Raw genomic sequence first — 25,954 nt, 5'->3', positions numbered from 1 at the left:
TCTAAATTCAGTAACTCATCTAGGGATCTTGCTCACACCACTGTACACAGCTGTCAAACTGTTTTTTTTTATTCGACAACGATAAATAATAAATAAATTCATCAACGTGTATAAAAAATTTTATGAGAATTAAAACATTATATGAGAAAATAATTCAACAGTTAATATTATGACTACTTTCAAAAAATCAGCTAATGAGTTCGTCTTGAATATATTAAAGTATGCCAATATAGAAAAAGATGTCAATTTGGCAAATAGGTTTCCCAGATCAATATAATACGTTCCTCATAGAAAACGACAGGAAAATATATTTGTGATATTGAGTAATGTTAAATTATCTGTGTGATTATAATTTCGTAATTACTGTATTTATTTTTTTTTTTTTCGCAAGCTAATGGAACTTTTTCCTGGCATTGCCTGGCATTTCATGATGTTCCTTAGAACCTGTCAAAACCCTCCTGCCCCACATATCATGTGATAGTCTATTATCTCATTTTTTTATAATAATTTTTGAGATTATATAAATAAAATATACACAATCATTAGTCGTTGATTGTGTCCAATAAATATTAATAAATTCATGAAATTACATATTATGCAAGAAGACTAGAGACCAGGAGAGTCAACTCCCTGTAGTAGGGGATAGGCTGGATGGGACCAAAAACGTCGTAAACTTTTACACAGGGGCAGGCTTTATAAAAACGCCGTTTCAGCGCTGTTGTCGACCCACGAACCACGCACACATGTATTGAATATAATACATATAATACATATACTTAATAAATTAACAGTCTATTTAAATTAATTCCTTAATCACTTGCCACCAATATTTTTATTTATCATAAAAAATATGATATAGACTACAAATTAAATTATTTGGCTAAATCAATTATTTTATCATATATAAATTATTATATATGATAAATCAAAATATTGGTGGCAAATAATTGAAGAATTAATTTAGACTGTTAATTTATTTATTTGGTTCCATCCTTTTCTTAGAAAATATTTTCCATAATTAATCGATTGAATAGCTATTAGAAAATGTAGCCACTAAGGGAAAGATGTGGCCAAATAAATTTATATGTTGTCTAGATTAATTTCTTGGCAACATTTTCTATAATAAATTAAAATATTTGTGGCGAATAGTTGAGCAATTTTTTTAGACTACGAATAATTTATTTAGCTACATCCTTCTTTTAGCAAAAATTATTACATACAGTCAATTAATTGTATAAATTTAGATAACAAACTTGTGGCGTATTTTGATATCAAATTGATATACGTAAAATAGAACAAATCAGCATTGGTGGCATGAGTCGTGATCGCTGGTGAGCCGATTCGGTGATTTTTTAAACGAAGACGCAGAAGTTAGGCTTTTGACGTAGCGACACATTTTTCGAAATAATAATCCGCCATTGTTGTTGACATATATTTATTTGTTTACATATTGTGCAACAACCTAACCCTCAAATAATAAATATGTCAACAACAATGGCGGATTATTATTTCGAAAAAGACGCAAGGTGGTGTCGCGGGCTCTGCGTCAAGCCGCAAGCATTCTGCGTCTTCGTTTTAGAAAAGTCGCAAGTGCCTGCGTCAGTGCCGAGCGACTCACGACGCGAATGCGAATCATCCTTTAAAATATCAACAACAATTGTGAACAATTTTGGTTCACGAGACGCCGAAAGCGCCTCTCTGTGGCCAAATGTACAAGCCTTATTTCACGACATATTTTGTCCCATTCCCAATGTACATAGTTGACTCTCCTGGTCTCTAGTCTTCTTGATATTATGTTAACATATTGCTTTTGGGCGCAAAATATGTGTACAATGGTGGATTAGGCAAAATGGCGTCAGTAAAATAGTTTAAAAAGTAAAATGTAGAGGCGCTTTTAATGTATGATACATGGCGTATGATGATGGAGATGTATGATACTGTATGATACACCGGTATCATACCTGCCCAACACTGAACACAGCTAATACTGTACATGGTTTACATGAAAGCTGTCGCGCCTCTCTTTGGCCGGTTTCATCATAGTATCATGTAAATATCCGCTTCGTTATATCGATAGCACAAAAAAGTAAAAATTACAGCAGTTGTGTGTTATTTTAATTGATTACCAAAGTGCATAGGAATGTAAAGGGTTATTTAGTTTTTATATAAATACAGTCAACGTGTACTTGTAAATACCTGTAAATGACAAAAAGTAATAATGATCTACGCAGTGTTTTGAATTGACTTTAGACGAAAAAAATCAACGACTGATCAGTGATTCCTTCAACATTGATTAACATATTACCCTCATCAAGCGTCAAACATGTGAAACTTGATTTTTCAACTTTTTACTCAAAATTAAACTTTATTATCCCTCACGTCAATTTAACCAAATCAATATAATAGAGTCCTTTTTAGGTTAGTAGAGAAAGTATCATTATTTTTATACATTCAACACACAAATTTTGCTATAACCCCTTCATTATCAATAATAAATACAAGCTATAATAACACTAATACTCCGACACGCCTCTTGATTACTAATTTTCATTATATATATATTACTTCGTTTTTTTTTTGTTTTCATTGTAGGTTTATTGGTCTTATTCATTGAGTCATACTATTCAATGCCTCAAGTGTATGCAACATCATTTTTGTGTATATGTTGTTAATTAAAATATGTAAAAAGCACAAAATTACATTTGTATCGTTATACCTATCATCTCGTAAATATTCAAGGATATTGAGTCGCAATTTCACATTTTAATGAAAAACAGCCCTAATTCAGTAAGTTCATAACAACATACACACTAAAATTTATAATTAATATTATAGATAAAAAGTATAAATTTATAATTATTTATTATTTCAGATTGTATTATAAAAAGCCATCGAATTTTTCTAAATTTTTTAAAAAGTATTTTTATGAATCAATTAAAAAAAGTGCAATGAGTAGTGGTGGTTATCAAGACAAAAGCTACGGTGGACACAGTAGTCGTTTTAATGGTCCAGGTAGCCATGATAATATAATTAATTACAATCGTAATAATAATTATCAACGTAGTGATTATAATCATCAACATACTCGAAATAATAATCCTGATAATTGGCTAAACAATACAAACTATTATCCACATGATTCACAAGGATGGTCATCAAATAGAAATAGTAACAATCATTATCGACAAAGCGGATATTTGAGACCATCAACATTTTCAACATTTCGAGGTAATACAAATTATCAACAACGTGGTAATAATCGAAATTATAATGATAGTCGTGGTTATAGAATTTTATTAAATAGTGATGATACAAATTATCTATCAAGGCAAAAAAAATATCACAGAGATAACTTTTTTAGAGATAATAATATACACGATGAACCACTATCACCGCCACCACCACCACCACCACCACCATTACTTGGTTCGGAAGAAGAACGGAGACTTAAAATAACTGAAGCTGCTGATGAGTTAAAACGTAAATTATCAACAAATTTTGTTCCATCAAATGATAATAATAAAACAATCAATAGTAATATTAATACTCATAATAACTTGAATAATAAGACAAATGATCTTCATTGTGATAAAAAAAATGATAAAATTATTAAAAAAAAAATTATCAATACCAATGATAAGAATAATGTGAATATAAATTCCACTGATGATACATCTGGTTTTATACCATTTTGGGCGTCAATTAAAAATTCATTAACGAACAGTGATACAACTGATAAAATCATTAAAAATACATCTGTCAACGATAAAGACAAAAACGATGCATCAATTAAGAAAAAAGTTGATAAAAAAAACAAGAAAAAACGTACATGGTCAACATTACCACCAAATGATATGTCGATAACAGAATCACAAAAACAAGATCCACCTTCAACAATTATATCAGAAAAAACAGATGAAATTCATCAGCAATCGAAGGTTGATAGTAGTAACAATTCATCAATACCAAAAGGTGATTTTATTCCACTTCAACCCCCACCAAGTTTTAATCATTCAATTGTTGAACAAGAACTATTACTATCACCAGCAATATTTGATCCAAGATGTCATAATAAAATCACAACTAGTTATAACATCGTACCAATATTGACTGGTTCGGATGATAATTCAAATACATCAGTGCAAATACCACAATTAATACTTCCATTGACTTCATCTTCCACACAAATAAATATACCACCAACAATAGAAAATTATAATCTTCCAACTGACTACAATCAAATGTCTTCATATTCAACAATGACGACATCAGTGAATTATTCAACAACATTAACAACTCAGACGACCGAATCACCAGTTCCACCATCTGTTGATGAAACGCCAACAATTGATAATATACCATTACCATCAGCAGCTCCTGGATCAAGTTTAAATGAAGATGATGAACTTGATGAACTTCGTATGGCTATGGAATTTGCAAAAGAATGCATGGGTAACATGAATGACAATAATGTTAATAACGATGATTTCCGAACATTTCCAGATTTACCACCAATGAAATTTGATGATATAACTTTTCCTCCAGAAAATTTAAAAATTAAAAGCTCAACGGTTAAAAGTAAAAATAAACAGTTATTAAAATTTGATATTGTACATGGACCGAAACCAAAATTTGATAGAGAAATTTCAAAAGAAAAGGATAGATTGAATGTTGATAAGCAAAAAGAAAAAATAATCATAGAACAAAAAACAAAAAACAAAACAACTATTAATGAGCTTCCAACAATTAGAAATTCAAATTTTAACACATCAACGTTGATAATAGCTGATAATGATGATCAAAAACGCCGTAAAGTTACATTTAATTTCAATTCGAAATTAAAAAAAATTAATTTATCAGATGAATGGGCTGTCGTTGAAAGAGATAATGATAATAAAAAAGATAATCGTGTTCCTGATACACCACTTAAACAAAGATTAATAAAAATGCTTGGATCAGCGAGTCCAGTTCCAACATTATCAACTCAATTTGATGAAAAAGTAGAAGTAACGAATAAAGATAAAATTAAAAATTTTAATGATAACGATTGTAAAAAAGTTGTTATACATAATGAATCAAGTGTTAATACAAGAAATAACACTTCAAATATTCGTGATGGTAAAATTAATGAAACTGAGCTATTACAAGAATTATTAGTACGAAAAAGATCCACTTCACCAATAAGAAGAAGAACAGATTCTCCATCAAAAAAAAAAATAAATTCACCAATAAGAAGAAAAAATAATTCACCATCCAAGAAAAAATCTCAATCACCTTCGATAATAAAATTAAAATCACCATTAAAAAAAAAACAATCATCATCAAGTCCATCAACAATAACAGCTGACATTGAAATAAAAAATGAACCCCAAATTTCAAAACAAATATCAAAAAAACCATTATTAACTGAAACAAGTTGGAAAGATCACGTAATAAGTCGTTTTTTAAAAATGAGTAAAAATGATATACAAAATATGGTTAATAATTCAAACTTACGTAAGTTTGATATTGCTATGGAACATCTTGTTAAAGAACAAAAATCAACAATAGCTCAACAGCAACGTAATAAAGAAGAAGAAAAAATGAAAAATATCAATGGAGATAAAGATGATTTCATAAATCAATTACAAGCAATACTTGATCCCGCAGCGATTGTGGATATAACTGATTTACCAACTAATTTTATTCAACAATTAAGTCAAGTATTACAAATTGATTCATCATTAAATGTACATCAATTGGATGAACAAATTGAAACTTCTTCTACACTGCTTGAAAATCCAGTAATACAAGAACCAACAGAGTCGCAAGTAATCGAATATATTAAACCGCCAGTTGAGCTACACGTTGATGCACCTGTTAATACAATTCATGAAACATACAAGTTGCATCATAAAATCGATAATGTAGCGAGTAAAGACACGGTAAAGAATACAATAGTTGATACAACTTCGTTAAATGTGAACATGCAAACAAAAAATACAAATCCACAACGACAAGAAATAATCATTAATAAAAAAAATACTACAACACCAAAATTATCATCATCATTATCATCATCACCATCATCGTCATTATTATCAATAAATCAACCATCAAATTGGGATATGGAAGACATTGACGATAAACTTGCTAATGTAAAAAAAATTAATAAATTAGATAAAAAAATGATAAAAAATAGTTTAAATAAATCACCAAGTTTATTACCACGTATTGAAACACCAATTGTTGAAAGACTCGAAAGACAAGCCGATGAACTTGATAAATTGTTTACAGCTGGTATTGAAAAAGCTAAAGCTGCGTCAAAAACAGCATCATCAATTAATGATAATGATATTAATTTATGGAAAAGTGAAAATAATCATGATATTGATGGTTTTTGGAATTTGACTAGAGAAGAATATAAAACAAGATATTCTGATAATATTAATCAACAAAATATTGATGATACCAATGATGATTTACAAAATAAACAAATTAATAATGACAGTTCATCGCGTAACTCATATTCACCAACAAGATTAATTGATAATGATGATTGTAATAGTGATAGCTTAAGTGGAAGTGAAACAGATACATCAAGTACTAGTTATACAAGTGACAATAATATTGATGGTAAAAGTGTCGATGTCTATAAAATGATCAACTATATAAAAAGCCGTGATAAAACAGGTAAAGAAAAATTAATAAATGATGATTTTCGTGATGATTTGAGTAATAATAGTTTAACTAGAAAAAAAAAAGATAAAAGTATAAAATATAAAATACATAAATCCAGGTGTAAAAAAAAAAATAAACGTAAACGTGATAAAAAAATTAAAAAACGTAAAACTAAAAAAAAAAAACGTCATCGTAATTATCGTCAATTATCATCATCAAATGATGATTATGATGACAATAAAACTATGAATAGATTATTAAATGAAAGTGAAATTAAACAAGAAATTGAAGAATCACAAATGTTTGACCAAACAAAAACAAATGATAATAATTCTATTACATTGAAAACTGTGGCTGCAACAACAATAGTCTCAAGCTCATTGACAACTCCATTAACAACAACACCATTAACCACCACCACCACCACAACAACAACAACAACAACAACTGCAATAATTAAATCAGTATTATTGTCGCCAGCATCACCAGCAAGTACAACGTCGCAATCATCATTTTCAACTCAAAAAACAAAAGCTCAATTGAAACAAATGCCGGATTCAACTGACAAAAATGATCAGGTCATTGAAAACTTTACACTTCAGGAAGCTATTAAAAAATCAGATGAAAAAATTGGAATAAAATCGGTTTCAGTTGTTAATGATACACATTTAACATCATCAAAAAATTTGTTGAAAATATTTGAGAAAAATAAGACTACCGATGATAACATGATAAAAATGGAAATACCTAAAGATCTTGACATTGAAACGGAAATAAATAATATACCAGTTGTTGCATCATCAGATGTTGAATGTAAAATTAATGATAAGCTATCTAGTGAACCTTCCAAACAATTAAATATAAAAGCTTGTCACGAGCGAGCATTAACAAATAAAATTCAGGAAGAAGAAAACCAAAATATTGACCATATGAAGCAAGAATTGCCATCAATTATAGATTATTGTAATAATTTATGTCAAAGTGAAAAAATAATTATAACTGATAAACCAAAAATAATAAAAACTGAAATAATTGATAGTTTAATAAATATATTCAAAAAAGACACAATTGACAAACAAAAAAAAAGTTTTACAAATGTGAAGTCAGAAGGTGGTAAAGAGATTAAATTAAAAGAAAAAGTTAAAATACGTACAGCAATCGTAACTAATAATATTGACAATATAAAAAAAATTAGTAAAAAAACGTTAAATAATCCACCAGGACCAGCAAGTTTCAAAAAACGAAGAAATGAGAATGCTATTCAAAAAAATGATGAAGATATTGACCAACAACTGAATGCTATAAGTGAGCATACTTCACGTTTTGATCAATTTTTTATTAACAATTTCATAAGTGATGATTTACCAGATACAATAACCTTTGAAAAAATGGTTTATAATAATAAAAATAATGATAAAGTGTTAAAAAATAGTACAATTAGTGAACTATATATTAAATCAGAATTACAAAAAAGTGCTGGAGATCAATTGGATATACCAACAACATTAAAATTCAATGATAATTCTAAAAAAATTGATGAAAATTCAATTGCCCATGCAATCAATCAACATGATGATATTAAAAAAATAGAAAATGTCAATAATTATAATGCATCATCTGGATTGATGAATATTGATAATGCCGAAAGACAATCAAACGCTGACATGGCTGAATTAACATCAATACCTGCTACACAAATACTATCACGTCTTGAAGATGACAACAAAATTAATTTTTTTGATCCGCCAACAATCGACAATTTACCAAAAAATAAACAAGAAAAGATGCTAAAAAGTGGAAGGATTGATGATACATTAGTTGACAATAAAAATCTTGATAAAATTAATGCTGATACAACACTTCAAGTTATAACAAGTCAATGGCCAACAGATAATAATCAACACAGTGAAGAAGATATGCAAAATTTAATAGCACCAGAAGAAGCACATAATGATTGTAATGATAACTTAATAACTATACATTCACACACACCTACATGGCCTATTGAAAATAAATTATCACCTCATGATTTTACACGTACAAATGTTGTACTACGTGACCGTGTACTAGCAATAGTTACCCCACGTAATTCAGTATTGGATGAACCAATAACATTTACAAGTGGTCATTCACCAATTTTAGAAACTATGGAATTTGATTTGTTAAATGAAAATGATGTTATAACTGGTACAATATATGATAATCAATTAACTGTTAGTACTGGTGATAGTTCATTTGTTGAAGATGATGAAGTTAACCAAACATTAACACCAATCGTTGATAATTGTTTATCAATAACACAAACAAACGTTGATGGGAATAATGTTGTAACAGTTGCTGATCGAGATTTAATAAAAGTTGTTAAAGTTGATTCATCAGTACGTTTATTATCACCAATATTACAAGAGCAATTAAAACTATTTAATGATAGTACAAATGATAAGGATAAATTTACAATTAATAATAATACCAGTGATAATAATAATGACGCCAATACTGATAAAAATATTGAAACAATTGAAAAATCAGGAAATAATGAAGCTGAGAATCCTGAAACTTCAATTCAAATTAAAGTAAATCAGGAAAATATCAATAAAAAAGAAGCTGAATTAGTTAAAGTTTCTGACATGATTCAGGAGAAAGTTTCAATCACAAATGAAATACCATTAGTTGTCGAGAAAAAACATCAAACCAGTATTACAGTACCTGAAGAAATAGATAAAACAGAGGAAACATCTCAAACTCCAATCGATAATTCAGTTAATGAAGATGATAAATCAATGGAAAAATCAACAAAACAAATAACAGATACCGACAAATCAACAAACACAATACAAAAATTTAAAAATAATAATGAAAAGAAAAATAAAACAAAAGCAACATCAATGCATATTTATAAAAAACATAAATATCATGATGAAAAGAAAACAAAATTAACCGTTGAAAACGTTGAAAAAGCCGTTAGATCAAATATTGTAAATAAGCCTAAAACTAAAAATGATGTTATGGCAAGAATGCGAGAAATTGATTTATCAATACAAAATTTAATGAATGAAAAAATGCGTTTATATCAAATGTTACAAAATGATGAATGGCCAATATGTCAACATGAAATAATAACACCTGACAATACAACAGAAAAAATACAAAATAATGTACCTGATAAATCGAGCACAAGTAAAAAACACAAAATAATTGAAATTAAATCAAAATTGGTAACATGTGATACTACAAAATCAACTCTAAAACCTTTAAAAATTGATGATAAATGTAGTAAGACTATTTACAAATCAAAATCACAAATATCAGGAATAAAAAGAAAACATCGTGATGAAGAAGAAACAAGTAAAGACAGAGATTGCCCTAGAACATTATCACCAGCATTAAAAAAACAAAATCGTGTTGACGAATCAATTCGAAAAAAAATTAAAAAATCGACAATAGCAACTACAAGTACACAACAACGTCAAGAAACATCTAAAAACCCAGTGAAACTAAGTAACTTATTACGTGATTTTAGACCAAAAGTATCAGTTGATAAACCAACGTTATCACTTAATAATTCTGAAACACAACCAAAAATTAGTGAAAAATGTAAACTACTAGTCAAAAATAAACTAATAAATTTATCATCAATTGTTGATAACAATACAAGTGATTTACCAGGTGAAACAAAAAAATATTATAAAACAATTGATCATAATTTAATTTATTCTGACGATAGTACGGTTGATAAAAATGAAGATGAAAAACGAGAAACTTATATTAAACGTGATATATCTATTAAAGACTCGGAACAATTATCTGAAAACTCATCAGCGTTATCGGATGATTCATTTGATATATCAGGATTATTATTAAAAAAAGAAATCAATTTTAAAAACCAACAAACAGTTGGTAAAAAACTTGAAAATATCGACAAAATAACAGAACATGTGCTTGAAGTTATCGACGCTGTTGCTAAAAATCGTATTGATGATTTATATTCTAGTGAAGATGCCAAGCACGCCGATGACAAACAGACGGCAGTGGATGATTCACAAGTTACTGAACTAGTCGAAGAAAAATCATTGCAAATAAAAGAAGTTTCAACTATAAGAGTTCATGAACCGACGAATGCTGAAAGCGAGAATGATGAGTGGACAGCTCTCAACTCAATAGAACTTGTCGAGAACAAGTACGGAGATGACCACGTTGAAGCAATGGTCAAAAAAATGTCAGAACATGATCAAAAATCATCAGAAATTCATAAAAAAATATTAGGTGATTGGCAAGATTTTCGTTATGCTCATGATCAAAGAAAAAAAAATCAATCCCATAATTCAACTGAAATAGACAATTTGGGCAATATTGAATCATTGGATGAACAACCAAAAAATATAGATTCAAAAATAAAACCAAAATCAACCGTTAAAGAACTTGAAATATCAAAATTATTAAAAAAAGACGATGATGATGATGATGATGATGATGATGATGATGATGATGATGATGATGATGATGATGATGATGATGATGATGATGATGATGATGATGATGATGATGATGATGATGATGATGATGATGATGATGATGATGATGATGATGATGATGATGATGATGATGATGATGATGATGATGATGATGATGATGATGATGAATCACTAATTGGAAATGAGAATGATTTACGAATTGATGATGATCATGATGATTCAAATAATGATAAAAAATCTAGGCCTTCCAAAAGAAAAAATTTTGAAAAATCATCATCATTTAACGTTAAAAGTTCAATATTATCTAAAGAAAAGAATAAATCCATGCCCCGTAATCGATGTAGATCTATACGTGCTTTTAAATCAAGTTCACGTGATACATCACCAGATATTGACATCAAGAAAAGAAAATTATCCTGTGAATCAACGAGTTCACGAAGAAAATCGTCGGCAAAGAACTTAGGTCCAACAAAATTAACTGATGAAGGTTCAACAAAACGTGGTAAAAAACGTAAATTACCTGAAAAAACACGTGAAGAAATGATGAGTTGTCGTGTGAAACTTGTCGATTGCAAGTTTACTTATTTACTATCTAATATTAAACCGAGTATTTTATATAAATTGGGTATAACAAAAATTAATTCATGGTCTAACAAAAAAATCGAAAAACTATTATTGAACAATGATGATAACATTGATATAAATAATAAAAATCGAAATGTTAAAAAAGGTATTGATCAAAATAAAATGAACACAATAGGAGTAGTTGATTCACCAATCGAGTCGTTAATAAACTGTAATAACAATGACAATGATAATGATTCAAACGAATCATTGATGTCACCAAAAATTGTTGAACTTGCATCATCAAGTATTCGTGACTCTGCTGAAGACGATACAATTGAAGTTATTGAACAAGATCTTGAGTATGAAAATGACATAAAAATATTGCAACATCGGGAACTTGATGGAACAAATAACGTAATTATCGAAAAAAATCAAAATACTGAAACAATATCTTGTGATGAAAATATTGATATTGATGACTACCAGAATGAAGTAACTCAATATACTGTTCACAAGGGGCCAATTCTTGACATTAAAGTACAAAAACTCATTATAATTCATAATTTATAATAATGTTCTTTTAAAAACAATTACAGAAAAATAATATTAAGAAAATTAATTTTAGGTTTTTGGAGATTCATTTTTAGCTGCGAGTGAAGATGGTGCTATTTATCGTTACACCCAAAAATCAAATAGTATATTAAATATATATAAAGGACATGATGCTGCTGTCACATGTTTATATATTCATGAAACAACTGGAATGTTTAATAATATGTCTGATGATAGACAATGGTGTTTATTTTCTGGTTCACTTGATGCAACATTGCGTTGTTATGATGTTTTGGTAAGTAAAAAATTTTAAACTACATTTTTAAATATTGTGAAGATACATTCACATTCACTACATTGTCTTTCAAAATACCTACGACACAAAAATATGTTTTCCAATGAAAATTATTATAATAGAGCAATTTTACTATTATAAATACTAATGTCAAATTTGCCAAATCAGATTACGTTACATTTCAAATCTTTGGCAGTTTTTTGTAATGTCAGGTATGTAGTGATGTGTGTATACCGGAAATTCATATAACTTCTTTACCTTACCGAAAGTTACCGGAACTTACCAAGAGAAGCGGAGCTTGCCACTGAAATATAATAAAACTGAAAGCCGAACTTAGCGTCGCCGAGAGAGAGATTCAATGGATGGGTTTTTGTCCTTGTCGGTACAGTCACGTCAACTAAAGTTGGTTGAGACTGTACTGCACCCGTATTCACGGGGCAAAATTGTTCTCATTAGGGCTTTTTTTTTCCGCTGATGGCGCTTGACAAAATTTTTTTTATATAGATTTCACATAGAAAAGCTCCACAAACGCCACCATCGGAAAAAAAAACGCCCTAATGAGAACATCCTCTGAATACGGGTGCAGAAATATAATGTAACTTTTATATCGTGTAGTACTAGTTTGTTTCGACGTTGACTGTACAAGATTTAATGTGCGCATGCGTGAGTGAGAGGGAACACCATCCAATATATTGCTATCTCTAGCGACACTCCGTGCATTGGCTAAGCATAGGAGTTCACCTTCCAGTTTTATTATATTTCAGTGGAGCTTGCTCTATTGTTCATAACGAATCTGGGGGTAAAATATAAGAAAATTTCAAAAACCACATATACTTTCTTATTTTTTAAGAATGGCTGTTTTCTTTCATAAACTCAGTGTTCAGGATAGCTGTTCTTGACATAATTAGCTGTGTTCGATGGTCGTCTCGGCTCAGTTCCGTCTCACTTACGGCTCACTTATGGCGCTAGCGACGTACGGTTGTTTGAAGAACTACAAAGGCACAAAATCTCAATACAGGTGCCTATCTATATCATCCCTAAAATTTTTATTTTTATTTCTATTTCTTTCATTTACTATTTGCTCTTACCTGAATTATATTATCTATATTCATGTTGATTATATATTTATTAATTTATTGTAATAGATTATTATGATGACACTGTTTGCATAAAGTAAATAAACAATATTTATTGGGGCATTAATACAGTGATGATATAGATAAGCACCTGTATTGAGATTTTGTGCCTTTGTAGTTCTTCAAACAACCGTACGTCGCTAGCGCCATAAGTGAGCCGTAAGTGAGACGGAACTGAGCCGAGACGACCATCGAACACAGCTATTATCCCACCTACATGGGATAACATGGAAACGCTTGAAAGCGATATAGTCGTTTGATGAAAACCATTGAAAAAGATACAAATAAAGCCATAAATTAAGGTGAATTTCCACAAAATTGCAGATAATTATGTCGAGAATAGCTGTCCAGGGGTGCTATTCTTGGTCCCGTATTGCGGGAGTTTTTGCGGGTCCCGCAATAACGATTCGCCGACAAGAAATGTTAGTCGCGATAGAAAAATATGAAGGCGCTTGTTGTTGCTTTCATGTAAATTCTACCTTATTTTTGCATTTGCATACGACTATGGCAGCTTCACATGAAAGCAACAACAAGCGCCTTCATATTTTTCTATCGCGACAAACATTTCTTGTCGGCGAATCGTTATTGCGGGACCCGCAATAACTCCCGCAATACGGGACCAAGAATAACACTCCTCGTGCGTTCCGTGGCTACCCAGTCCGTACGTACTTCAAAATGGCGACGGAAAAAATGAAAATCATAATAAAGTTAAAAGTTACTATGATACATCACTACACCCAAAGAGAAGGCCAAAGATTTATAAAAATTTAAAATATCAAGTATTACCATTTTTTTCAGGTTTAAGTTGACAGAATTTCTATTTAGTTATTTCAAATCTATCTAATAAATTGGCTACTGTCAGATTGTTTGTAAACGAGAAAAATCAGCACTCCAATTCTGAGGGCAAAATTAAAGTTTACATTTTACGGCCGATGAGGGCGTTCGAAAATATTGTTTGAGCAGTTATATGTTAAATTTATTTCATGACAAGAGAGCTCATTTTTACTTTTGCAAGCTAGAGTCAACATCGATATAAATACATAGTATAAATACATAATAACAATGGCCATAAGTAATGATACGCGAGGTCGTTGAGTTATTTGAGTAAAACGATTGAAAAATGTTCTATTGTTCAATATGACAAATGGATTCGACATTTCACGAATTTAATTGTTTTTCCCTATATAATTGATTCTACGCGTTCTCTTATACTATCATTTTCTTCGTCATATATTAAATTAGATGCCCCAATAATAGCTCCAATATTCATTATGTGTTTCAATATTGTATTTCAATGAAAAATCAATTATCTAATGTAATAAATTGTGTTGACTAGAAATACAGGAGGACTTACTCCCTATCTCGCCTGTATATGAAAACCGTATCGCTATGTGATCGCCGCATAATTAAGGGGCGCTGGTAGTACCCTTGTAACGTTCGCGACTTGTATCGCTTTTTTTTACAATGCGCGTAATACAAACATACTCTGGCAAACACTAAATAGAGAATTACAAAGCTCTCAGGATTTTTATAAAAATTACTTGTTAATTTAAAAAAATTAAGCAAAGAAATTAATTGAGATTACTAATTAATTTTTTAGCTACGTCCTTTTCTTAGATATATTCGCCATAATTAATAAATTGAAAAGCTATTGGCAAATGTATCTAAGGGAAGGATGTAGCCAAATAAATAAATTGGCAGTCTGGATTACTTTTGCAGCCATTTGACACAATAATTTTTTTTTTTTAATAGAAAATAATGCTGCAAAAATAATCCAGACTGCGAATTTATTTATTTGATACATTCTTCCCTTAGAAAAATTTGCCAATAGCTATTTAATAAATTATGGCAAATATTTCTAAGGAAAGCAGGTAGCCAAATAAATTATTTCGCAGTCTAGATTAATTTTACATTAATATTTTTTCTATTCAAATAAATTTATTGTGTCAAATGGCTGTAAAATTACTCTAAACTACTAATTAATTAATTTGGCAACATCCTTTTATAAGAACCATTTGCCAATAGCTTTTTAATTTATTAATTATGGCAAATGTATCTAAGAGAAAGATAAACCCAAATAAATTAAATCACGGTCTAAATAATTCATCAGCTATTTGACACAATAATTTTAATTTTAGAAAAATGTTGGTTTTAATGATTTATTGAAACCCAATTATAGTTGTAATAAGTTGATAATTTTTTTTTATTTATAAAATTATGTTAAAAATGTACTACCAGCGCCCCTCAATTATGCGGCGATCGCATAGCCATACGGTTTTTTGAAGCAAGTTCGTCTTCCTGCATTTCTAGTCTTCTTGGTATGAGAGTAACCAGGGTAGCCAGTCCGTCCACAAATATAAATATCCGTCTCTCATACAATTTGAGTTGAGCGCGAGACAATTGCTTGTATTTTTTATTTTGGTTTATTGTTGCTTGTTTATTTGAATTGTTGTATTTTTATTTATTTTATTCTATCATCATTTAAAAAACAATTCAATAAACAATAAACCAAAATAAAAAATACAAGCAGTTGTCTCGCACTCAACTCAAATTGTATTTCAACTCATATTATATGAGGCACGTTGAAAATAATAATAATAATTCGTATACTTTTCAATTTTCAAAAATTAATATCTCGGTCGGGTGCCAATTACTTTAGTAGGGATTACAAAATTAACTTAAATTAATAAAATTAAAAGTATTAAATAAAAAATTAAGTAATTTCGAGCTGTGCAAATTATCGATTTTTTACCTGGCTTACCTGTGGACGGCAGGTCATTAAAACGGAAACCAATAGGTGCAACGTGTTCTGGGTCTCGAGGACTACCATTGAACGTATTTTTGTAATATACGGTTCTGTTCAGGTTTTTTGCAACCTACTCACGGACTATCCGTTCACGGATCTCAATCCGCGTGAGTGAATCGTCTGATATCACTCGAGAATAGCCCCCCCGGGCATATATTATTCAAATAAAATTAAAAAATAATATGAATGAAATGAGGTAGTAGACCTTGTCAGTACAGTTACGTCAACTAAAATTGGTTAAGACTACTGAAATACAGTGTAACTTTCATATCGTGTAGTCTAGTTTGTTTTGACGTTGACTGTACAAGATTTAATGTGCGCGTGCGTGAGTGAGAAGGAAATTCACCAATATATTGTAGAGTGGGTATAAGCAGAGTGACGCCAACAGCGTGTTCAGGTCTGCCATGTCGTGCTTTTTGTATAGAGTTGGTATAGGCACAGTGACGTCATTTCTGGGCACCTTTTTCCTTTGGCGTCACTCTGCTTATACCCACTCTAATATATTGCTATCTCTGGCGACACTCCCGTGCATTGGCTAAGCATAGGAGTTCAGCTTCCAGTTTTATTACGTTTTAGTGTTACAAGAAGACTAGAGTCTTAATGGATTACCTCGGCCAAATTTTGGGGTATAGGAGAGGGGATAAAGCCTATGTTCAATACATTGGTCCGAGAGCCATTGCCAATCTCGAAAAGATGAAGTTTTCATTTTTTTTTTTTTTTTATAAAACAATAGTTTTTTGAAATAATTATTGTATAATAACCTAATATTATTAATCCCTGAAATATATTTGATCAACTTTTTATTTTTTTAAACATTTATTTAATAGTTAAAAAAAATGTGTAAATCGTGAAACACTGCAAATAAAAAAACAGTTGGTTGTACTGAGAGTGCGGTTGTGTCAGTGTATGATATAGCTGCTGTGGCAGTATGTGTGTATCAATGTGGGATTTATTCGGGGGTCTAGCATTAATTATTATAACACGAAGAATAACCATTCATTAATTGGTTTAATAATAATACAATTAATATTAAAAATATAATTTATTGAATAATAAATTAATAATCAATTATTTATTAAACAATAAATAATAACAAATTAATTAATTGATAAATTTGATCATAAATTAATAATTTAATTATTATTTATCAATATATTCACATTAAAGATGAAATGAACTATTTGAAATGACCCGCGCAAACGCTGATTGGCTCTGGTAAGCTCCGCCTTTTTTGGTTGAAAATGATTTTTTACCGATATGAAATCCGGTTAAAAATGCTAAGAAAATAAAACACCGGTAAATTAACAACCCTACACTGAGAGAAATTTTAACTAATTACAAACGTATAAGAAAAAATTACAAAGCGAATAGTAAAAACTGCGTTCCTCCGATTATTTGTAAGAATTATTCGTATATTGATAAATAATTTTTACAATAAAGTTATGTAAAAAATTTGGCCATTGACTATATACAACACTAAGCCATAAAAATTACATAATTTTATTGTAGTTTTTCTTTAAAAAAAATGACTAAATTCACGAAACTCACAAGTAAATTCTAGCAGATTGAGAATTTACGCACTACCGGTTTTAGAATTTACTATATTTTATTATAAATTTTATTTAAAAGTTGGACATTTTTTGTGATAAGTTCGGCAGTTTGTGCTAGATTCACGGAGAACGGCAATCAATTCCCGGCAACATTTTTTCTTTTCTGTTTACACGCTCAAAACTCGAAAACTAATTGATAAATAGAAAAAATTCATTCTTGATAAATTGTTTAGAAATAAATTACCAACAATAAACCTCGCTTAACCCCATACCTAGCTTCAACAGATAAGGCTGTAGAAATGCTTGAAATTACATGACAATTCAATCATTTGTTCAATCAGTCGGCCATCTTTGTATTATTTCGCCCCACAACCAGAATTTTTACAAAGCGATATAGTAAAAAATATTTAAGTCTATGCTAACTTTTATATGTGTACATGATAAATTTTATTATATGTATTAGAATATTTATTAAATTGTTCAGTATTTTTTATTTGAACTTATAATATTTTTTATCGTTTCCTCAAAACATGTATGTGCTTTATTTTAATTAACTCATAACTCATTATCTAAGAGATTAATCAAAAAAAGTAATTCTTTATAAATTGTTTAGAATTGAATTCTCAATAATTAACTCCACTCAACCCCATGTCTATCTGCAATAGATAACGATGTACAGAGACTTAAAGTAACATAACAATTTTTTGACATAGTGTGACATTTTACATAATTTTATTGTAGAATATCATCTCTCGCGGCCAATTCCAGAAATAAAACAAAAATTACAAAGCAGTATAGTAATTTCTATTCAACATGGGTTTTAAATTTTAGTTAAAATTTCTCTCAGTGTAGTCTAGCACTACCAGTGGTATAGCACTACGTGTATTTCGGTAGGGGCTTATTTGGCAGTCTAGTTCCTCCCGATCTATCCAGATACCCATTATTTTTCAATTTGGGTCAGGCCAAAAAGTATGTAGGGACCGGCTAAAAGCGAAAGGAAGTTGCCACATGTTAATTTATACAGAATCAATTTAACCAAAGAAATTAACATGTAGGCAACCTCCTGTCCTTAGCTAATATTTTTGCTATAGCTCTTTATTAATTTAGATAATGTAGATATATTCTTAAAAATTACTGGATTTATTACTGGCGTTTTTAAACCTACGCGCCACAACATGGCGGATCACAATTTGATGTTGCCAAGCGTACATTAGAATATAGTAGACGTCATGGGTGCATTTTTTTAATAAAAAATTTTTTTTCGTTTTGCAATTTCGCCCTGTAATACCAGCCAAAATTTTATAGGAAAAAGCTGTTTCGTGTAGTGGCAGTACTGTACATGACATTATTTTTTTTGGCTTCCAATTATTAGATGGATAACTGTTCAATGTTTATATCAAACTGAAATAAATAGAAAATTGACTTGTTGTGATTGTTTGTTATTGTCACATAGGCCGTACCACACATTATCGTAAACTGTGAAGCCTGGAATATTGCATAGAGAAATTTATCACTTTTGTCGTTGTCTCTGTTTCTAGTTTTTAGTCGGTATTACAGGGCGAAATTGCAAAATGAAAAAAAATTTTTTATTAAAGGAATGCACCTAATATATACTGCTCGGTTAGATGCATTTTTTCATACTTAAATTATCCTTATATAAAGGAGCCTCTCTTCGAGCTATTTGATTGGCTGTTTATAATAAGTCGTTTATTTTTGTTTAATTAATTTTTTTTTTATTTTGTTTATCCGTTGCTATATGTACCCGTTGTTATTTTATTCTTTGCTTATATGTGATGTCTTGTCAATGATGTAAGAAGGTGTAGTAAATAGTAAGAAGTAGGTATGTAATAAATAAATTAATTTTCATTTATTCTTCAGCAATATTTGCCATAATAAATTGATATAATTATGGAAAATATTGCTGAAAAAATAATTTAGATAACGAATTAATTTATTAGTCTATCAACTTTTGCCATATTTAATTAGTTAAATAGCTATTGGCAAATGTTGCTAAAAAAAAAAAGATAACCAAAAAAATGAATTTATAATCTAGATTAATTTCACAGCAATATTTTTATATTAAATTAGAATTATTGTGTCAAATAATTATGGCAAATGTTGCTGAGAAAAGAATGTGACTAAATAAATTGGTCCGTAGTCTAGATAAATTCCTCAGCAATACTTTCTATATTAAATTAAAATTATTGTGTCAAATGGCTGAGGAATTGATTTAGACTAATAATAGGTTTATTTGGTATTCTTTTTTTTCTACTGTATACTCAAAAAAAAAAAGTTAATTATAAATTGGGAGATATTGTGAATTTTTACGTAATGATCAAGATCAAAAAACTTCTTACTACAACCTTTTTACATCATTGACAAAACATCACATATAACCAATATAGACCAATTGGTCTAGTTAATTATAAAAAAACTAAGCTCCAAACTTCTTTAATTTTTTTCGTTACGTTTTGTTTTGTCTCATTTTATAACCCAATAGTTTTTTTTTCACGGTGTAACATTGTCAAATAAAGATATCGGTACTTTAATGGACTTTTTTTCTGACAAAAATCGTATTCTCCATAAGAGCCCATGTTAAAAGTTGTCAACTTTGAAAATTAATAAAAAAATAACGAGTTTCCAAACAATACCAAAAAATTGCATCAAATGTATCAGTATTTCAAGAATCTACTGTAAAAATTTCAAAGCATTCTAATATTTAGTGACTGGCCGAGGTAATCCCTTAATGCAGTTTTACTTAGCTGACATACAGTATACCCACTGGTGCGTGAACCTGGCCTGCATAAGTCCTAGAAAAATTATCTAGGATACTTATTAGAAGCGTCTTGATTTGAACTAATTTGTACCACCATTAATTTAATTTGTACCTCAAAATTAAAGGGTCCAGAAAGGGTTAAATATCGACTTTTTTTCTAGATGACTTAGAGGGGTAAAAAAAATTGCTACAGACGCAGAATAATTTGTACTAATTTGTACCGCCAAACCCGAAATTTGTACCTCAAGAATAACAACAAAAAAAAATTATTTACTCCAAAATGATAATTAACAATTGCATATCTATTTTAATTATTGAGGTACAAATATTTATTTGATCGGTACAAATTAGCTCTTGTTCTGTTCTTTAAAATAAAAAAAAAAATATGGAAAAATATTGATTTTTAAAGGCGCCATGCAATTGTTAATAAAAATATTTGATAAACAATTGCATGGCGCTTTTAAAAATTAATATTTTTTAATAATTTTTTTTTTATTTTAAAGAGCAGAACAAAGGCTAATTTTTACCGATAAAATTACAATTTGTACCTCAATAATAATAATAAAGTATTGTTTTTTTATTATTATTATTATTGAGGTACAAATTGTAATTTTATCGGTACAAATTAGCCTTTGTTCTGCTCTTTAAAACAAAAAAAAAATTATTAAAAAATATTAATTTTTAAAAGCGCCATGCAATTGTTTATCAAATATTTTTATTAACAATTGCATGGTGCCTTCAAATATTGACATTTTTTTAAAAATTTCTTTTTTGTTTTAAAGAACAGAACAAAAGCTAATTTGTACCGATAAAACTAGAATTTGTACCTCAATAATAATAATAAAAAAACAAGTTACTCTGAAATATCAATTGATAATACTTTATTACTATTATTGAGGTACAGATCGTAATTTTATCGGTACAAATTAGCTTTTATTTTGTTCTTTAAAATAAAAAAAAAATTATTAAAAAATATTAATATTTGAAGGCACCATGCATTTGTTAATAAAAATATTTGATAAACAAATGCATGGCGCCTTTAAAAACCAATATTTTTCAATATTTTTTTTTTCATTTCAAAGAACAGAACAAGAGCTAATTTGTACCGATCGAATAAGAATTTGTACCTCAATAATTAAAGTAGATATGCAATTGTTAATTATCATTTTGGAGTAAATAATTTTTTTGGCGGTACAAATTAGTACAAATTATTCTGCGTCTGTAGCAATTTTTTTTACCCCCCTAAGTCATCTAGAAAAAAAGTCGATATTTAACCCTTTCTGGACCCTTTAATTTTGAGGTACAAATTGAATTAATGGTGGTAAAAATTAGTACAAATCAAGACGCTTCTAATGAGTATCCTAGATAATTTTTCTAGGACTTATGCAGGCCAGATTCACGCACCCTATACCCACACATACATTCATGACATAAATATTAATGGCTGCGTTCTTTGGCCAGTTTTTTTTCACGCATTCTGACCGCGTAGTTGCGCAGAATTAGAGGAATCAAGTAATATTTTTAAAGTATATATGTGTGCGTTACAGACACTAGGCGCTTTCTTTTGGGTGTTTATTTTTTTTATTAATAGATATGATACAAATTTGTTAAGAAAATTTTCAAGTTTTTTTTAAATTTTTCAAAAGTTATCATATTTATTCAACTAGATTTGGTATATTTTATAATGATTCACATACATCAAAAATAAAAATTAATTATTTATATTAAATAAATAAATCCAAGTATAATAAATACAACACAACCTCCATTGTTTGTGGCATAAAAAAAACAACAATAATGAAAATATTATAATTTATTTGTTAAACTGTCTTGGTTTTTTTATTTTTTTGATTTTTTATAAACATGCTCCACATATATTTATTAGTATTTACAACAATATAAAAAATAGTTGTCAAAACAGTATGTTAGAGAGAGAGGCTCTTATAATAGAGATTGCGTGTTAGAAAGAAAAGCAAAACAGCTCGATGGCGCGTTGTTGATTGGTTGAAAAAATAAGGCTGCGCAGAACGCGACGAAAAAAGCATGGACTACTGCCATACCTGTAGTACTTCTACCATGCTAAATACCCGTCTCATGGTAGTCTTTTAGACTCATAACACGTTGCACCTACTCCTTACTGTTCTAATGGTCACCCGTCTATAGGTAGGCCAGGTTAAAAATCAATAATTTAGACAACTCCTACGTACATAATTTTTTAAAAATACTTTTAATTTTATAATATTAAGTTAATTTTAAGGAGGTTATGCACAAATTCATTGCGGGTGTTGCGGGGCGCTTCTGACGTCACAGACAAAACTGAAATCCGACTACACTGTAAAAAAATTAAGTGAAAAGCGCCTGCGCCCCATATACAATATATGGGATTGCGGGTATGTGTGTGTGTTTGAACATGCCATACGTTGCCACATCTAATTTTTGTAAAGTTTATAATTAATTACTCATTAATTGACCGATCAACATATGAAAATTTTTCGCGCAATTAATAAAACTCGGTTTCTAGTATATGTGTGATTTTTTTCAAGACTTTTTCATCATTTTTTCTATCCGAAAAAAATGGTTGAAATCTCCATAAGAGCCAATGTTAAATATTATTTTCAATAATTAATTACAAAAAATTTAACCGATCAACATAAGAAAATAATTATACCGTTGTATTCAGAATGAAAAGATCTACTTGTGTACAAAATTTCAGAACATTCTCATTATATTTTTTAAAAAAAGAGTAATTTGCGCATAACCTCCTTAAAATCTCTACTCAATTGATAGCAGCCCGACCGAGATATTAATTTTTGAAAATCGAAAAAAACACTCATTATAAGGTACGTTAAAAATAGTAGGCAAGCTAGGTTATATTTTTCAATGTATTTTAATTAATAATAATTTAATTTTTAAGAACTTGCATGAGATTTCTATAGCGTAAAGACACCGCTTAATTCTCCAAAGAAATATCTACCAATAAAAAAAAAAAACTTGAAAAAGTTGAAAATTCAGAAAACCCAGGCTGCCTGCACTCCTAAATCTTAATTGATAAATATTAATCAAACCATTAACTCTCAAAAAAAATTAACCTTACTCCAATATTTTCCAAAAAAAACTCCAAAAGAATCCATATAATAGTTCATTCTGATTCCATCAACCCCAGGCTAATTAGATGTGAATGCTCACCTGTTAATTTTACAAGAATTAATTTAGCCAAAGAAATTAACAGCTAAGCTATTTCCATTTCTTAGAAATTCGTCAGTAGTAATTTAATTTATTATAATAAATTACAAGTATGGAAAATTCAATTCATATCAAAAAAAATAAAAATAAATTTTAAAAATGCCGATAAATGAAATGTATAGGTGAAATAGTTGAAGAAAAAAGTCGGTCTTGTAGAAAGTATATATCGTCGTGTTTTATCCAGTAATGGGTAAATGGTCGATTTTTGAGGTTTCATACACTTACAGTAAGATACTGTAAGATACTGTAAGAAACTGTAAGATACCTCTGACGCCATTTTGAACATTCTTATTGACTGTCGACTCGACAATTAGTTCTTATTGCTCGATATATATTGGTACATGTAATTTATTTGTTATATACCTAAATATATATAATATCAAGGAAAACCAGTTTTAAGGAATTAATGTTGCTTGAAACATAATTTTTTGGCAACATTAATTCCTTAGCTCCATCTTTTCCTTAGCTACTGCTTTTCCTCGGACATTTTCTATTTATATTAAATAAATAATATACATGTCATTTTATTTTTTAAAAATAAAAATGTCCAAAAAATACATGTAAATTTATTTTTAAATAATACAAATGTCCAAGAAAAAGCAGTAGCTAAGAAAAGGATGTAGCTAAGGAATTAAGGTTGCCAAAAAATTAGGTTTCAAAGAAATAATGTTGCTTAAAATAAAAATCTTAATTCCTTAATTTAGCTTCTTTTTTCTAGCTACTGCTTTTCCTTGGACTTTTTTAATGTTTTTCATAAATAAAATACATGTAAATTTATTTTTCAATAATACAAATGTCAAAGGAAAAGCAGTAGCTAAGGAAAAGATGGAGCTAAGGAATTAATGTTGCCAAAAAATTTTGTCAAGCGCCATCAGCGGAAAAAAAAAGCCCTAATGAGAACAATTTTGCCCCGTGAATGCGGGTGCAGTACACTGTAGTCCAATTCACAGGGCATTACAATTTAAGGCTTTTTTCTCCACTAGCGGCGCTTGTGGAGCTTTCACCGGCAAAAAAGGCTCTAAAAAATGGCTCTGGTTACAAAAAATTTGCCTCTACCGAAATACACGTAGTGCTATACCTCTGCAGGATATATTAAAGTATGCCAATATAAAGAACAATGTAATCTTAACGAATAAGTTTCCGAAGTGAGTGACTAATAGAGTGACGAATTAGATAAATTCAATACGTCACTCCTAGAAAGCGATAGGGAAAGTATATTCGTGATATTGAGTAATGCTAAATTATCTGTGTGATTGTAATCTCGTCATTACTGTATTTATAATTTTTTTTTTACAAGCTTAAGAAACAAATTTTTTTCCTGCCATTTTATGATGTTTTTTTAAACCCGTTAAAACCTTCTTTCCCCACAAATCATGTGATGGCCTACTACCTCATTTTTTTATCATTAATTTTTGAGATTATTTACATCAAATATATACATAATAATTATTCATTCGTTGTGTCCAATAAATATTAATAAATTTGTGTAATTATATATTCGTTATATATTATGTTCACATATTGCTTTTAGGCGCCAAAAGCTAAACATACAATGACAATTGAGCAAAATGACCTCAGTAAAATGTAGAGGTGGTTTTAATATATAATACATAGCGTCATGGAAGAAGTACTACAGGTATGGCAGTAGTCCATGCTTTTTTCGTCGCGTTCTGCGCAGCCTTATTTTTTCAACCAATCAAGAACGCGCCATCGAGCTGTTTTGCTTTTCTTTCTAACACGCAATCTCTATTATAAGACTAACATACTGTTTGACAACTATTTTTATATTGTTGTAAATACTAATAAATATATGTGAGCATGTTTATAAAAATCAAAAAAATAGACAGTTTAACAAATAAATTATAATATTTTCATTGTTGTTGTTTTTTAAACAATA

At 29.4% G+C, this 25,954-nt stretch overlaps 1 protein-coding gene across 2 annotated transcripts in view; it reads left to right on the top strand.

Moving 5' to 3' along the window:
* Window positions 1-2,015: 2,015 nt before the first annotated feature.
* LOC122855039 (protein PFC0760c-like) overlaps window positions 2,016-25,954 on the top strand; it is a 38,477-nt gene continuing 14,538 nt past the window's right edge. The window contains exons 1-5 of one of the 2 annotated variants that reach the window (XM_044156156.1): window positions 2,016-2,418; window positions 2,593-2,787; window positions 2,873-3,228; window positions 3,362-12,236; window positions 12,325-12,546. In XM_044156156.1, coding sequence (XP_044012091.1) covers window positions 3,855-12,236; window positions 12,325-12,546 — 8,604 coding nt within the window. In that variant the 5' untranslated portion in view covers window positions 2,016-2,418; window positions 2,593-2,787; window positions 2,873-3,228; window positions 3,362-3,854. Of the gene's footprint in view, window positions 2,419-2,592; window positions 2,788-2,872; window positions 12,237-12,324; window positions 12,547-25,954 lie in introns of both variants that reach the window. The other variant, XM_044156155.1, reaches the window with a different exon arrangement.

This window comes from Aphidius gifuensis, linkage group LG4 (assembly GCF_014905175.1).
Source record: "Aphidius gifuensis isolate YNYX2018 linkage group LG4, ASM1490517v1, whole genome shotgun sequence".
In the NCBI taxonomy this organism is placed as follows: domain Eukaryota; kingdom Metazoa; phylum Arthropoda; class Insecta; order Hymenoptera; family Braconidae; genus Aphidius; species Aphidius gifuensis.
The sequence above is the reverse complement of the archived record's forward strand: the minus strand, read 5'-3'. Positions and strand labels throughout refer to the sequence as shown.